The 15,262-nt window shown below is 49.9% G+C and overlaps 1 protein-coding gene across 1 annotated transcript in view; it reads left to right on the top strand.

Annotated features, from left to right (window-relative positions):
- The first annotated feature begins 245 nt into the window (after window positions 1–245).
- SYT13 (synaptotagmin 13) overlaps window positions 246–15,262 on the top strand; it is a 42,334-nt gene continuing 27,317 nt past the window's right edge. The window contains exon 1 of the mRNA XM_045065980.1: window positions 246–628. Within this exon, the coding sequence (XP_044921915.1) occupies window positions 446–628 (183 nt within the window). The 5' untranslated portion in view covers window positions 246–445. The remainder of the gene's footprint in view (window positions 629–15,262) is intronic.

A 15,262-nucleotide genomic window follows, 5' to 3' on the forward strand; every position in this document is an offset into this window, starting at 1 on the left:
TTAGTAGTCTGGTAAAGTTACCGCTACCCAGACGGAGCCGCAGGCCTGGGTCGGAGACCTGGTTTGCCTGCTCACACAGTGTGACCTCTGCGAGCTCCTGCCCTTCTTGGGGCCAAGCGTCCTCCTACAGAAAACGTGAAGAATGGTTGCAGATACCCCTAAGGTTTCAGGCATGTGAATGCTCGGCGGCTGTTGGGGTGGAAGGGTCTGGTCACGTGTCGGCGGGAGGGGGTGCGGGTTGACGCCGAGCCGAGTGCGGGAGCACCAGCACCAGCCTGCTCCCGGCCGGCCTCCTCTGACGTCCTCGCAGCCGCCCTCCCTCCCCGCCCCCCGGCGGCGGGAGAGCAGCCGGCGCGCCCGGATCCCAGGAGCTGCCCGGCGGCGGGCCCGGCTGGGAGGACGGTGCGCGGCGGCAGGACCGAGCCCCGCGCGGGGAACGGGCACCATGGTGCTGTCGGTGCCCGTGATCGCGCTGGGCGCCACGCTGGGCACGGCCACCAGCATCCTCGCGCTGTGCGGGGTCACCTGCCTGTGCCGGCACATGCATCCCAAGAAGGGGGTGCTGCAGCGCGACCGGGACCCAGATCCCGAGAAGGCGAGACCCGGCGTGCTCCGGTCCGCCCAACAGGTGAGCGGGGGCGGCGCCTCGGCCCCCCCGGCGCGGTTGGGGTCTCAGTGGCGGCTGCAGCTGCGGGGAGACCGGACGGGGGGAGCGGTCGCCGTTCTTTGCGCCACCAAGCGTGGCGGGGAGGAGGGCGGAGGACGTGCTCCGGGACCCGCGGAGGGGTCCGGAAGGCCTGGGGGTGGGGGAAGGGTCAGGGAGAATAGTTAGGGGAAGGAGGCTTGGTGGGGGCGAGAGAGGAATGGGGTCAGCCAGCGCTAAAGGGGAGGGGGTGGGACCAATTGGGACAGGGGATTGGAGAGGACAAATAGGGGCTGGGAGGAGAGTTGAGCGGCTGGGAGGAAACGCGGGAGGGGGTTGGGGGATTAGAAGCTTGCAGAATTGGGGGAAGAGAAATGGGGACGGGGGAGGGAAGAGAAGTTGGGGGGTCTGGTGTAGGGAAAAAGCACTGCCTTAGCTGAGGAGGGGGAAAGCCACGGAAGAATGGAAAAAAAACGAGAAGGGTGGTGGTTGGTTGCTGCTCCCGTGGGAGCTGGAGAGGGGCAGCTGGTCAGGGAGTGCCTGGGGTCTTGGGGGAGGCTGGTGAATGTGGAGGGGCCTGAAGGACCTCCGCCCCCTCCCATCAGCTCTCGGCTCCAGCCAGCCAGAGGGGCTTGCTGTGGTCTGTCTGAAGATGTCCCTGGAGACGAGAGGGCTTTTATCCCTTGCATTGGCTTGTACCCAGAGCCCCTTGGGGCAGGAAGTGGGTGGTGTCCCCATTGTGCAGTGCGGCAGAAGGGGTCTAGGGGAGAGGTTTGGAAGGAGACTGTTTAGGACACATTCCTGGGTGGTGAGTGCATAATGTCCTGTGGAGACCTGGAGGAAGAGTCTTGCAAGGGTGTTTGAGGAAGGCTGGCCCCAGGGCAGGGATGCGACTTAATGACTTCCCGGAGGTTCTCTAGATTCCGTATAGAGCTTATAGGTCTGGGAGAGACACAAAAATGCTGTGATTCCACCTTCCTTTTCCTAATCAATTATTCAAAAGCTCTGAGACTCAGTGCTTGGGGCTTCTGTCAGTCACCGGGTGGTGAGAGGGGAAGGAAATGGCTGCTGTCCTTGAGGCACTTATAATCCTAGAAAAGTGACATTGACACTGGCAGGAATAGGAGCCGGTGAGGCATTGGAACACGGGACCCTTCTAGAACCATCTGAAGTGGGATTAGTGGGCTCTTCTCCAGCAGGCAGTTGAGGGGATGGATGAGCCCTTCAGAAGCTGTGGCCCACTGCCTCTCAGACTTCTCTCCCACCCAGTGTTAGGGGAAGGCCATCAAGCCTTTCTCAGAGATGGCTGCTCAGGCAATGTCCCCTCCCCTTCTTAAAGAGAAGTGCTAGGGAAGGAATTGGTATAAATGACCTCAGGGATCTTCCAGCTACCTATTATTGATGACTAGTAGCCCACACATGGGCCAAGAATCTATCAAACACAATCCAGATCACGTCTCTCTTGGGCTTAACCCCCAACCCCCAGCTTCTCAATGAGCTTGGAACAAGTCATAGCAAACCGTGACATGGCCGGCAGTCTCTGTCAGCCACCGCTCTAAGTGCTTTATTCTTAATGCACTTAGCAAGTCAATGAAGGACACTTATGATGATCCCTACTTAAAGATGAGGAAAGTAAGGCTCAGAGAGGATAAGTGAGTTGCCCAAGGACACACAGCTAGAGAAGTTTGAGAGCTGGATGGATTCTAGCCAGGCTGGTCTACTTATGGGAATCCATGCCATTAGCCACTCCACTCCCCCATGTACTTGACCTGGCGGGTGTCTACCTCTCCGGCCAAGCTCACGCCCCTTCTCCCAGGCATCTGAAATCTCACCCTCCCTGCCTTTATGATCCTTCTCAAAGTACCCCCAGTGCCCATAGCCATTTTCCTCTGGCTTTTCATACTGATGGCTCCTTCTCATTCTTTACACCTCTTTCTCCAGAGGATTTTGTCTCCGTCCACATGTAACAAAGTACCTTTTCCTCTTTTACCTTTTTCCTTATTGTTCTTCCAATTCTTTCGTAGTGCTCCTTATAACCAAATGTGATCATTGCTGTCCACTTACTTGTATGTTATTTATTCCCAGTACCTCCTCAGTGTCTGGAGCCTAGCAGGTGGCTAATAAGAAACTGTTGACCAGTAAACAGTTTCCTGGTCCACCTGTGTCCATTTGAGATTATGAATGGGGTCATTTCTCCCACTGGGATTGTGGCTGAAGTCATTTTTTCCAATGAGAGTGAACGTACCATGCCTTTGTAGTGCTGTGCTAGCTCAGTAGGGCCACAATAAGCCTTTGTTGTTACAGGAGGCCCCTTCCTTCATATTCCCTCATCTGGTTCCCTTGGCGACAAGGATTTGGGCAATCCAGGCTGGATCAGTGGGCATGGGTGTAGCTCAGGGGAGATCTCACAATGTCGGTAGGGCTACCATTGTTCTCAGTCTGATTCAGCCACTGACGCAGATAGAGTGAATAGAGGAAAGAACACAATTGCCATTCCCAAAGAAGTAAAGGAGGTGGTCTTAGGAGTGGCAGGTGACAGCAGGGTGACGGAAGTGACCCATGTTGACAACAAGGGGAGGAGTCGGGGAAGATTTTCTGAAGGTGTCCCTGGAAGGGAGGGCACAGGGAGCAGAATGGGGTTCCAGACTCCTTTACACTGAGAATCACATGTCTGTGGGCTGCAGAGGGACTGCCCATGTGTCTGTCTGTGAGTTACCGGTTGTGAAAAATTCCTTGGATATTCACCTTTGCATGGTTGGTTGAAGTTGAAGCTTGTAGTGATTTTGAGAAGAACATGGAAGTTCCCCTGGGGGTTCTTTACCTGAGGTTCAAGGACCTCCCCCTATGGAGTCTGTAGATAGAATTTAAGAGGTTTATGGTCTTGGATAGGAAAAAAATTACACCTTTGTTTTCACTAACTTCTAGCTGAAACTTCGCATTTCCTATAAGGAGGAATATCAACCACACCCCTTCAAAGTGTTAGTAATGTGGGTGCTTTGGCCCCCCAGGGAAATCACAGGTCGTTTCGAGGCAATGACAGCTGCTGGAGATACGCCTCGGGATCATTTCTGTTCACTGCCGGTTCTAAATCATGGTACTTATTAAATATCCTGCCAGATCCTGTTAGCCAACGAATGGATGAAGGGCGCACATAGAGCCATTTCACAAGCCGATTTTATTAGATGTTCCTCCGTTGTCTGATGTCGTTGATTTGCAAACATTCTGAGGAAGTGTCCAGAGGGCTTCTCTGGAGAGCTAAAGGAATCCCTGAAACAAAAAAAAAAGGGGGGGGGTTGGGGGAGGGAAGAATCTCTGCCAAGCAGGAGGAGACAGAGGGCAGAGAGCCACAGGACAGTGCACGTGCACGCGTACGTACGTAGGAGAGACTTCCTTTCCCCACTGCTCCAGAATCTACTAGTGAAAGACAGCCAAGCCCCTTGGTTCCGTCCCCCTCAGTTTCCTTTTCACACTGGTCTGACCAGGCATCCATTCACCTTATCCTGGGTCGCTTCAGAAGAAGCCCTGATTGGGGTTTGCCTCGGTGGTGAAGAGTGAGCAGGGAGAACTGCTCTTTCTGACAGCTCAGACCCCCAACCGCTGTCACTTAACAGAAGTTGGGGGTCCTGTTTTCAGAAAGCTCTGGTTTTCATGTCTGATTTTTCTCCCCGCACAGTGCTTACCTTGCTGTATTCTTGAAGTGAATCTTCTTGATTGTGTCTCAAAGGTCCCCAGGGTGACCCTGGGCTCTGTCCTTTTGCAGCTAGCTAACGTGTAGTTCAAGCCTTTAGCCAAGTTGTTTGGACCCTCGGCAGAAGTCTCTGTACTTCTTCTCTCCATGTCCCCTGGGACCTTACTGCCACTTCCCACCAAACTGTACAATCCTACTCTCCTTCCAGTCAGGGGGGGCTTCCATGGAACCTTGTCTTAGTCTGCTTGGGCCATGGAAACAAAATTCACATGGGGCAGCTTATAAGCAACAGACATGAGCTTCTTAAAGTTCTGGAGGCTGGAGAGCGCAAAAGCCAAGCCTCCAGCAGATTCAGCGTCTGGTGAGAGCCCATTCGTACGTAGACTTTGCTCTGTCCTCACCATGGGGAAGAGGTGAGGGAGCTCTCTAGGGCCCTTTCTATAAGGGCATAGATTTCGTTTATAAGGGCTCCGCCCTCAGGACCTGATCACCTCTCAAAGGCCTACCTCCTCGTAGTATCTCCTCAGGGGCTAAGTTTCAACTGGTGAATTTTGGGGGGCGGGGGGACATGGACGTTCAGACTTCAGCAAACATGAATAAATTAATTCTAGGCTTTTATGAAATAATGAAAACAAGTGCTGAGTTGGTATCCAACGGTATAGGTACAGAGGAATCTTTTCCACCAAGATCAGGGAGTGTGTTTTTCATTTTTCTGGTGTCCCTGACGATACCCGGTGTGACGCTGGGCCCATGATAACCCTTGAATGTATATTGTGAATGAAGGGGTCGTATTGCAACCCACGACTAAGAGGAAAGGCGAAAAGGAGGGCAAAGCGGTAAGGATTTATTTCCCTCAGATTTGAAGTCAAGTCCATGTATGTTTGGTCTTGCGCTGGGGGGCAGGCAAGGGCAGGGCATGGTTGGACAGCTCCTGCCATGTTCATATTCTGCCTCTTGATGGGGATGCTGGTCACCCAAGCGTTTTGTCCACTTTGTGAAGGAACATTCACCCAGCTCTACATTTAGGATTTGTGCACGTTTCCCTGTAGAGTTAGACTTAAGTGAGGTTGTCGTTGAAATTTTTCATGTTGGGATACAGTGTTCATCGACACTAACTTAGTATCAAATCACTGTTTTTATGCCTGGGAAGACTTCGGGGTTATTATCAAGAGACAAGGCCCTTCTCTTTTGTGATCTGTTACACAGTACCTGATCCCTGGCTCTGTCCGCTTTCCGCTGCTACTTCTGTGGCCGCCTTCATCCTGGGACTGGGGCCTCGAGATTATCAGTGTGGCCCGATCAGCCCTCAACCCACCTTGTTCTCCTCTTCCTTAGACCACTGGAGCCCCGTCCTCTCCGATCACGTGTCTGAATTTATACTTATCCACATGTGGATGCGTCAAGGACCATATGCTGCGTTTCATTAGCTAATAAGTTCATTCATTCGTGAGCTCCCTGCTAGGCACTGGTCTAGAGCAATAAGGAAACGGGCATGCACACTTTCTGCTGAGTGGGGTGACAGATGTTGGAGCCATGGAGCATGTCACGCTGCTGTCATGATGGCAGGGGCAGGGATACAGGAAACCCTTAGGAGGGGCACCCCCCCACCTTCAGCTCCAAGAACTTTCTCCTATTCTGACTCACTGCTCTGCCAGGTTCTCCTCTGCACCTAAGTGGTCACAGGAGGCCCCATGAGCAGCTATCCCTCTCCTGGCAGCTGATGGGCCTCTGGGCTGCTCTAAGGTTTGCCCTCCACGGATTCTTACCCTTTGAAAGGATCTGTTTCTCAGCTCATCTCCAGGTTAGGGTTAGGGACAGACAAAAAATAGAAGCACTTCTAAAATAGTGATAGTATAACTAACGTTGTTTAGGTCCTTTATGTGTGCGAGGCCCTCCTTAATCATATTAATTTTATCCTCACTATAGCCCTATGAAACCTGTGGGATTATTGTTTCCCTCCTGCAGATGGGGAAGGTAAAACACAGCACCCTTAAGCAACGTTTGAGTGGCAGAGTCGGAAATCAAATTTAGGAAGTCTCATTCCCGAGCCCACACTTTGACCCGTAGCCTGGACATTAGCCAAGAAAAGCTACTCAGAGTTATACTTGAACCACTGTATTTCCCCAGGTATGGCATCAAAGCCTCAAAAACATGCATTTTTGCAGGTCAGCTTCCGAAGCCTTTCTCAGAGCTTGGGATGGTTTTGTCGCCTCTCATGTCCATCCCACTTTAGACCATGAACGCAGCCTAGGTCTCTCCGGAGAGATATACACAGTAAACATGTTTGGGCTGGTTGCTTAGCAACGTGGAAGACAGTGTGAATTTTTCATCGAGAAATTAGCATGGATTATTTCAGAGAGATGAGCACACACCCGCCAGAAACACCAGGCCCTTCCAGATATAATGTGGACCCGAAGTCTGTGTCCACAGTCCCCTCCCACTGGAAGGTCCCAGACCTCTCACGTCTCTGTCCGTTCCTGGTTTCTCCTCCGATGGAGCATGTAGATAATCCAGGATAATACAGGCCCCCGACTCTTCTCTTCACGGGATTGATAGTTCACTAGCACCGTGTGTTTACTGTCTAAAGACTGCTGCATCTTTAGACATTTTCTGATTTTCAGACCCTGGCCTCATTTACCGTCAAGTAGCCGGGCCATTCAAGGAGGAAATGCCCAGAGGAGAAATCGGAGGGGGGTGAGGCAAAGTCAGAAGGAAGGGGAGAGACCAGTTGGATGGGGAAGCAGCAGACCCAGAAGACAAAGAGGCGGCAGGGTCAAGACTGACTGGTCATCCCAGGGTCGGAGACCGGCAGGAGAAATCAGGACACCCGGAGACCATCCACCCACTACTTGACCTTCCGTCTCCCAGCCACCAGTAACCGTGCATAACTCAGTGTCATTGCCTTCACTCCCTGTGGAACTTATTTCTTGCTAACAAAGATTAGGAAACGCTGCTGTGAGGATAGAGGAGAGCTTCAGGGGGGGTATGTGTTACAACTAAGGGGTTCTATATGTCCATGTCAGAATCAACATACACATGTGTACAAAGGGCCTCTCTAGCCAATATGTTAAGAAATTATGTGTTACAGATTTCTGAAGGCAAACAGATGGAAAGGGTAGATAGATTCCTCTGTCTCACCTCCATCCTTCCCTTCCTCCCTTGATTATGTTTACTGAGCACATACTATGCGCCAGGTTCTGGGCTTGCGGGTTGGGATACTGTATTAACTGCTCCCTCCTCAACAACACACTCACCCAATCCTCAGCCCACATGAAATTTATGTTGTAATGGAAACCCCAGAGTTCAAAGGAGAAGAGCACAGATAAATGAAAAGGCTATCGTGGTAAGTGACCTAAAGAGAAAGGTCTGGGACTCTAAGGTGGAGCTGACCCAGTCAGGAAGGTCAGAGAAGGTTTTCCTGGATGGAGCGATGGCCAAGCTGAGAGCTGGATTGAAAGGGAAGTTAACCAGGGCAATGGGAAGGGTTGTGAGAGCTGCAGACAGGAATGAGGCCGTGCAAAGGTCCTGTGACAGAAACCCAGCACTTCGAAGGACCCAGAGAAAGGTCAGTGTGCCTGAAAGCAGAAAGCAAGGCAGGTCCTGGTGTATGATGAGGCTGGGGAGTGGACGGGAGCCGGAAGGGCGTTGTAAACCAGGGACAGGTTCGCTCTTTCATTTATTCACTCCTGCTTCAAACTTGATGAGTGCCTACGTGATGAGCACTGATAACAAGAAAGATAGAGTTATTTTCGAAACTTTTTAAAATTGAGGTGAAATTCACATAAAATGAACTATTCTAAAGTGTAGGAATCACACTGTCACATGGTTCTAGCACTTTGTTCTCACCTTCATTCAGCTCTAAAATGTCTTCATGTCCCTTGAAGAGAACTCCATACCTACTGAGCAGACATACTTTCTATTCCCCTGTCTCTCGCAGGCCCTGGCGAACTGCCAGTCTGCTTTCTGTCTTTATGGATTCACCTATTCTGGACATTTGGCATATTTGGAATGATAAAATACATGACCTTTTGCTTCTGGCTTTTATCACTCAGCATTATGTTCTCAAGGTTCATCCATGTTGTGGCTTATATCAGAACTTTATTCTTATGGCTGAATAATATCCCATTATGAGTATTTGTCTCATTTTGTTTATGCATTCATCGGTTGATGGACATCTGGGTGGACATTGGCTAGAAAGGCCCTTTGTATGCATGTGTATGTTGATTCTGACATTCACGTAGAACCCCTTAGTTCTTAACATGTATCCCCGTGAAGCTCTTCTCCTCCATCCTCAAAGCAAAGTTTCCTCGTGCTTGTTAGCAACCCTTCGGTTGTGAATAGTGTTGCCGTGGACATCGCCGCACACATATTTGTTTGACAACCTGGTTTTCCTTCTCCCAAGTAGATATCTAGGAGTGGACTTCCCGCATCATGTGGTAATTCTATGCTTAAATTTTGAGGGCATGCCAAACTGTTTTCTATAGCAACTTCACTGTTTACATCACCAGCAATGTCTGAGACTTCCAATTTCTTCACATCCCTGCCAGCATTTGTGAGTTTCTTTTTTTTATTATTATTTTTTTGTTATAGTCATCCTAGTGGGTGTGAAGTGGCATTTCACTGTGGTGTTTTTTAAGCTTTTAATTTTTTACAAATCCAAACACTTGTTTTTGTTTTATTTGGTCTTGTTTTTTGCGAGCGAGTGAGTGAGAGCACGCGTGAGTGGTGGGGGCAGAGAATAAGGGAGAGAGAGAGAATCCCAAGCAGGCTCCAGACTTAGCATAGGACTTGATCCCACCACCCCGAGACCATGACCTGAGCTGAAATCAGGACTCAGATGCCCAACCCACTGGGCCACCCAGGCACCACCCCCATCCCCACCCCACAAACTCTCATTTTTAAAATACTCATCAGTATCTGGCAAGTTTTTAAAACATTTCCTCTTGGTGACCAAACATTGTCACAGGCAATGAATCCACAAGGCCACACCTATGCAAATATTCCATGGCTCCGGAGTCTTACAGAAGGAGGCCATGCATGGCAGTCCTGGCTCCCCTGTTGGACTATTGGTACCTGCATGCTTACACCTGCTGCTCCACCCTCAAATACACTGCGTGTTATCACTGTCACATTCCCCACCCTTCCCCCTGAACTCTACTCCTTGTGGGACCCACTCTGCTTCACCCATAGACCTGGCGTCCTACAAACCCAGGTCTGAGTGAGGATATGGAGTATCTTTCAATATCATTTGCTTACGTATTGACATTATCAGACCAGTGCGATGCCAGGAGGTCCCTTGTGGGGTCAGTGTGCCACACACACATGGGAACCTTCCCACTGAGGAGGCGTTCCCAGTGTGCTAATTAAGTGAAAGGTGTTTTATAGAAAATTCCTGGGAAATTTCTACATGGTGTTTAAGGGTGTGGTATTTTGGGAAGTTGATTGAGGTTTCTGGGTGGACGTGGAAGGCATTATGACTTTTCTCATTGAAAATAACGGACTACGAGTGAGTGCGCTCTGACATTTGCTGGGTAGCACATTTCCATGAACAGATCAGGGTCAGATAGTTAGTAGCTGCATATGTGAATATGAATAAGTAAAAAGGGAAGGAGCGTCCTATGAGAATTTTGTCAAAGTGAGTTTCGGTCCATCTGGCATAGACCTCGGGCTACTTGGATGTATCTCCTGGGCTCCCCCTGCCCTCCACTCAGTAAGTTCAAGGTGGATTGCTCCTTTGTATAGAAACTGAGCAGGGCTAGAGGGTGGCCAAAAAAGTGAGGAGAAATGTTGAATGGCTTCCTGAGTCAGAGGATGGATGTTTGGATGGATGGATAGATGGATGGATGGATGGATGGATGGATGGATGGATAGATGGATGGATGGATGGATGTTTGTATGGGTGGTTAGATGGTTGGATGGTTGGATGGATGGATGGATAGATGGATGGATGGTTGCATGGATGGATGGATGGATGGTTGGATGGATGGATGGATAGTTGGATGGTTGGATGTGTTTGGATGTGTGGTTGGATGGTTGGATGGTTGGATGGATGAGATGGAAAGGATCGTGGGACTACCACCTCTTCTTGCAGATAAAATAAAAATCCCAAGCACAGCAACAAGCACACTGAGGCATCTCTTTGCTCACCTTTGGTGATACAGCAAGGAATCGAGACAAGCCTGGGGGCCGTGATAGCCTCACCCTCTATTTGTTTCCTTCTCTTCCAAGTCTCTGTTCACTTGGCTAACACTGGAGAAAATTCAAAAACCTTCAGCTGCAAAACCAATGGGATAATGCCCATGGAGACCACGTTTACCTTGGAAAAGTGTCATCCACCACATAGTTTTGGATTTGTTGCTGAGAAAGGCATGATAAGGGGGTGGGGCTTATTGAGGCAGGATCGTGGAGATTTGGCTTTTCAAAGAGAAGAATCCCACTTTGGAGAGGACAGAGTTGGAAGATGAAGGTAAGGTTGCAGGACAGCCATGTGGCGGGGCAGGTAGGCAGGAAGGAGACATCATGGAAAGAGCTATAAGTGTAGAGGGATTTCTGCTCTCTCTCAGCTCATTCTGTGTGTCAGACCCCCTCCTCCCTTCCCACAGTCCACCCGCAAGCATCCTGAGATGCATTTCCTTTTTGAGCTCAGTCCCTTCCCTTAGAAGAAAGGGCAAGTCCATCAGAGAGAGATGGCGAAGGCCGTGCAGCACATCAAGACACAAAACTCCATAGTAAACCAGCAACGTGATCTGGAGGGCTTTGGGGCACTGTCCCTGCCAGCGTGCCTTCTGGGGAGCACATTTCTTATCTTGCCAGTGAGCAGGTCTTTTAAGCAGCAGCATGACTATTGCCTTTTGCTTGACAGCCTCATTGCAAACCACGCAGAAACAAAGAACAGAAAGCAGTGGACATGGGATTTGGTAACCTGCTTGGAACCATGATATGGCAGACCTGCATCTGATTTTGGATATCCACCAGGATTAGAGGGCTTAATAACAACCTAGTTTTTTGAGATCACTCAAAAGAGGAAGTTGCCTGTTAGAATGAAAATGGTTGTTTTATGTTCAAGTTGCTGAGATCAACTAGGAAGCAGATTAGGTTTAGACCCCCGAACTTGAATTTGAAGGGAGCCCCCACCATTTTCCGGCTAAATTACCTTGACCATTGTGAATTGTACTTTTGTCATCAATAAGCAGGGATAAGGATCATGCTCTCTAATGGACTCAACACCTGGCATTCCTCAGAGTATATTTTAAGTATCTTGAAATCATGTTCTTATAGACCTTTTATAAAAGTAAGGACTTGGATGTGTCTTCACCATGCAGGAAAGAGAGAGTCCATGAAAGCCTTCCAGATGTAAGAAATGAAAAGTCTTCTATGAGGATGACAAGGAGAGCATAAACATTCTACTTCTACGATAATCGTTCATTTAAAAAATTATCATTATTAAGTATATCATTAAAAATTATCATTAAAAAATTATTACCTAGTATATATGAGGTGCTGAGCACTGGGGGCACTGCAGGAACCAGACAGACAGTGTCTTTGACCTGCTATAGCTCAGATTCTAAGGGTAGAGATGCTTCTCACACAGTTGTACAAATGAATATAACTCTATAGTGTTAGATTTGGTAAAGGAGGTAGGAGTCTTCCCAAGAAGTGAGAGCTGATTACTGCTCTGATCTTCAACATTTTTGGAGACACTTTTCAGTAAAAAAAAAAAATTGAGCATGCATGTTGTACATATATATTTAATTCTTCATAAAGTATGTATATTTATATATTATACATATTTTACTCTACTAATGTATCATATACATAATAAAATGTGCACAAAATGGATCTTTTAAGGAAATGAGATAAAATAAATTATAAAATGAAATTCTGTTATTCTTTTCCTATACCTTAAATGAACTATCTTGCATACCCCCATGACATACAGTTAGTGGTATTTACTAGGTAAAGGTGTTGGGGATGACATTTGCATCTTCTAGGCATGTGCAAAGGCCCTGTGGAAAGAAGAAATATCACTCAGGAGGGATGGGATAAAGGTTAAAGTGGGTAGAGTACAAAGAACACAGGAGGGAATGAGGTGAAGGAGCCAGTCAGTGGGGCAGGGGCACCTAGGACCCTCTGGGTCACCAGAATTGCTTAGATATTTATCCCAAGAGCAATGGAAGCTCCTGAAAGACCTTCAGTGAGATGTGACATGGCTATATTTAGGCTGTGAAACCATCCTTGTGGATGGGGAAGAGTGGAAAGAGAGACCAAGGGAAGGCCCAGGGAAAGATGGTGACGGTTTGGGAGGATAAGATGGCAGCAGTGGGTTGGCTGGATGTTTTGGAAATAGATCGACTGGGTTTGCCAGTGGGCTGCCTGTGGGCTTCAGGAAGAGGGAGGAGTTAGGTATGACACCGAGATTTTTACTTACCCGAATGGGCCGTGGCAGTAGTTAGCAAAACGGGGAACACTCAGCAAGAATGAGGTCATGGGTTTGAAGTCACTTCTGTGCAGGGAGAGCGCGAGGAGTCTCTGTGCTATCAGGACCAAGATGTTAATCATGCCAGTGGTCTGCAGGCCTGGGGCTCCGAGTGTGGCTGTGATGTATACTGGGGAGCTGGCGATGTGTGCTGAGGAGTCATCGGTAGGAGGCAGCAATCTTAGGCGTGAGCATGACTGAGACCACGTAGCAAGAAGGCAGAACGAGAGAGGAAAGGAGCCTGGAAAGTCCTGATCCACACCAGCATTTCATGAGAAGGAGGAGTGGCCAGAGAGGAAGGAAAACTTAGAGAATCTACTGTCAGAGAAATAGTAATAACAGGAGAAAAAGCTTTTTGAAGCGGAAGGAAATCCTCTTAAATGCGAACCTGCCACTGAAAAGTCAAGGAAGAGAAGACTGAAAAAAATCCATAGGAATCAGAAGGTAAAGGTCATGGCGACCTTGGAGACAACAGTGAAGTTCTGGTGGGCAGATAAGGGCCCTATGGGAATGGCTTGTCACACAGATGGAGAGTGAGGAAGCCAGGAGGGCACCCAGTACTGGTGATTGTTTTGAGATTTGTGGCTGCCGAGGGGCAGAGAGGGAGAGGACTGGGGCTGAGCAGGGGACAAGAGGCCCCTGGAGTGCTGGGCACATTTAAAAGCTAGTGGGGGAGGAGCCAGCTGAAAGAGAAAGGTAAATGTTCAAGAGAGAGGAAGAGAGAGCCGGCAAATACCTGAGGTGGCACTCCCACAAGTGCTATGGGGACGGGTGCCAGGCTCGGACAGAAGGGCTGGTCCCCAAGGCGGAGAGCAAGGGATGCACCTCCCGCAGTGTCACAGGACGGGGGCGGCCACAGCGTCCCTCCAGCCGAGGGAGAGCGGGAGGAGGTCTATGAATAGGATACAAAGGGACCTCCGTTCTCTTGGCTTCCTTTTCGTCTGTGGAGGAAGCCTGAGGGGATAGATTCCAGAATGTGGGGTCGGGGAAGGAGTTAGGGAAATGGTAGGATTGTGGGGCAGGGCTGGAAGCCAGTGTGAGGCTGCTGGTTGTGAATTTGTCCAGGGACACACACCCCCCCCCCCAGTGACCCTCCCACAGGGCAGGACCATTGGGTGCAGGCATCGCCGTGTAGCAGGTTCATCCAAAGCTGGGCTTCGGCCATGCGGCATTAGGGAAGGGCAGGAAGGCAAGGGGGTCTTTAGACACTAAAGAGGTATGGTTGCAATGCTGGCTTGAGGAATCAAATGGGGAAGGTTGCCAAGGGAAGAAAGGGGAAAGAAAGAAGAAGCTGGTCTGAAGTCCCGTTAGGGGTAGGAGAAGAGCTGTGGGGGGCTCCGGCAGCGGCTGCAAGTGGGGCCTGCGGCCGCGGGCGCCCTGAGGACAGTATGCCCACCAGGGTCAAAGGTAACAGAAGCATCCTTCCGTCCCCTCACAGGGCGGGGAAGGAGTGGGGTGCAGGCCCCCCATGGTACGGTGAATATTTGACAGACTTGAATTCTTAAGAAGGAGTCAGCGGCTAGTTAGGTCAGCAGATGCCTGCCCTGGGGCGTTTCAGGAACTCTTCATTTTATGGCAATGTGAGACTCCAAGGAAGGAGTGCGCCGAATCTGTAACTCCTGAGGGCCACAGGAAGGATCGGGAAGGCTGCATGCTGTGGGGAGCCCTACCTGTGGCTTAGCCTCTGGACGGCAGAGTTGAGGCCACTGGTGTGTTTGCAGTTTCTTGGGCCACAGCCTGAGATCCAGGCACCTGCCCCAAGTGCACGAGGTGTCCCTGGCAGAGTCATACCAGGGCCCTTGGCCTCCTCAGGAGCAGAAGGGTGACTCTGCCTGCCGCCACCACTATGAACTCCTATGACTCCTCCAGACAGCCTTTGGGGGGCCGCACCAAATGCAACAGTCCATGAAACGGTTATTAAACTAATGAATAGTATTATTATTAAGATGTCATCAAAATGACTCTAGTAACCTGATGGGAAGTGACACACGAGAAGAGTGGAGGACATGAAGCCCTCGAGCTTTGGGTTCTGGTTTCAGTCTGCCCCTTGCTTCCTGTGTGATGGTTGGCTGGTGACTTGACCTCTCTGTGCCTCAGTGTAGCCATTTATGAACTGTGTCATTGTCACCAAGTCCAGAAATTAAAGGCTGGGCTGGACATTGTCCCTTTGCTTTGAGACCTCCTTCTGTATCTTCCTCCCCTCCCTGTCACTCCCGCCTAAGCCCACCGCCTTTCCCTAACGTCCCCACCCGCGTGCCCCGGTCCCGGAAGGCCCAGTCTAGGGCTGTGAACAGCGCCCAACTACCCCTGGCTCCAGAAGTCTCCATTCCATGTTTTCCTTAACCTTCCCCACCCTTGTAAACACCTGCTTTCTGAAACTCTTCTCAGTGGCCCCCTTTGAACATGCCTTGTGTTCCTGCCCAAACCCTTAGGGATAGGGTTTTCATGCAGTGTT

This window comes from Mustela putorius, unplaced genomic scaffold (genome assembly GCF_011764305.1).
Source record: "Mustela putorius furo isolate JIRA1106 unplaced genomic scaffold, ASM1176430v1.1 tig00003859_pilon_pilon_pilon, whole genome shotgun sequence".
NCBI lineage: Eukaryota > Metazoa > Chordata > Mammalia > Carnivora > Mustelidae > Mustela > Mustela putorius.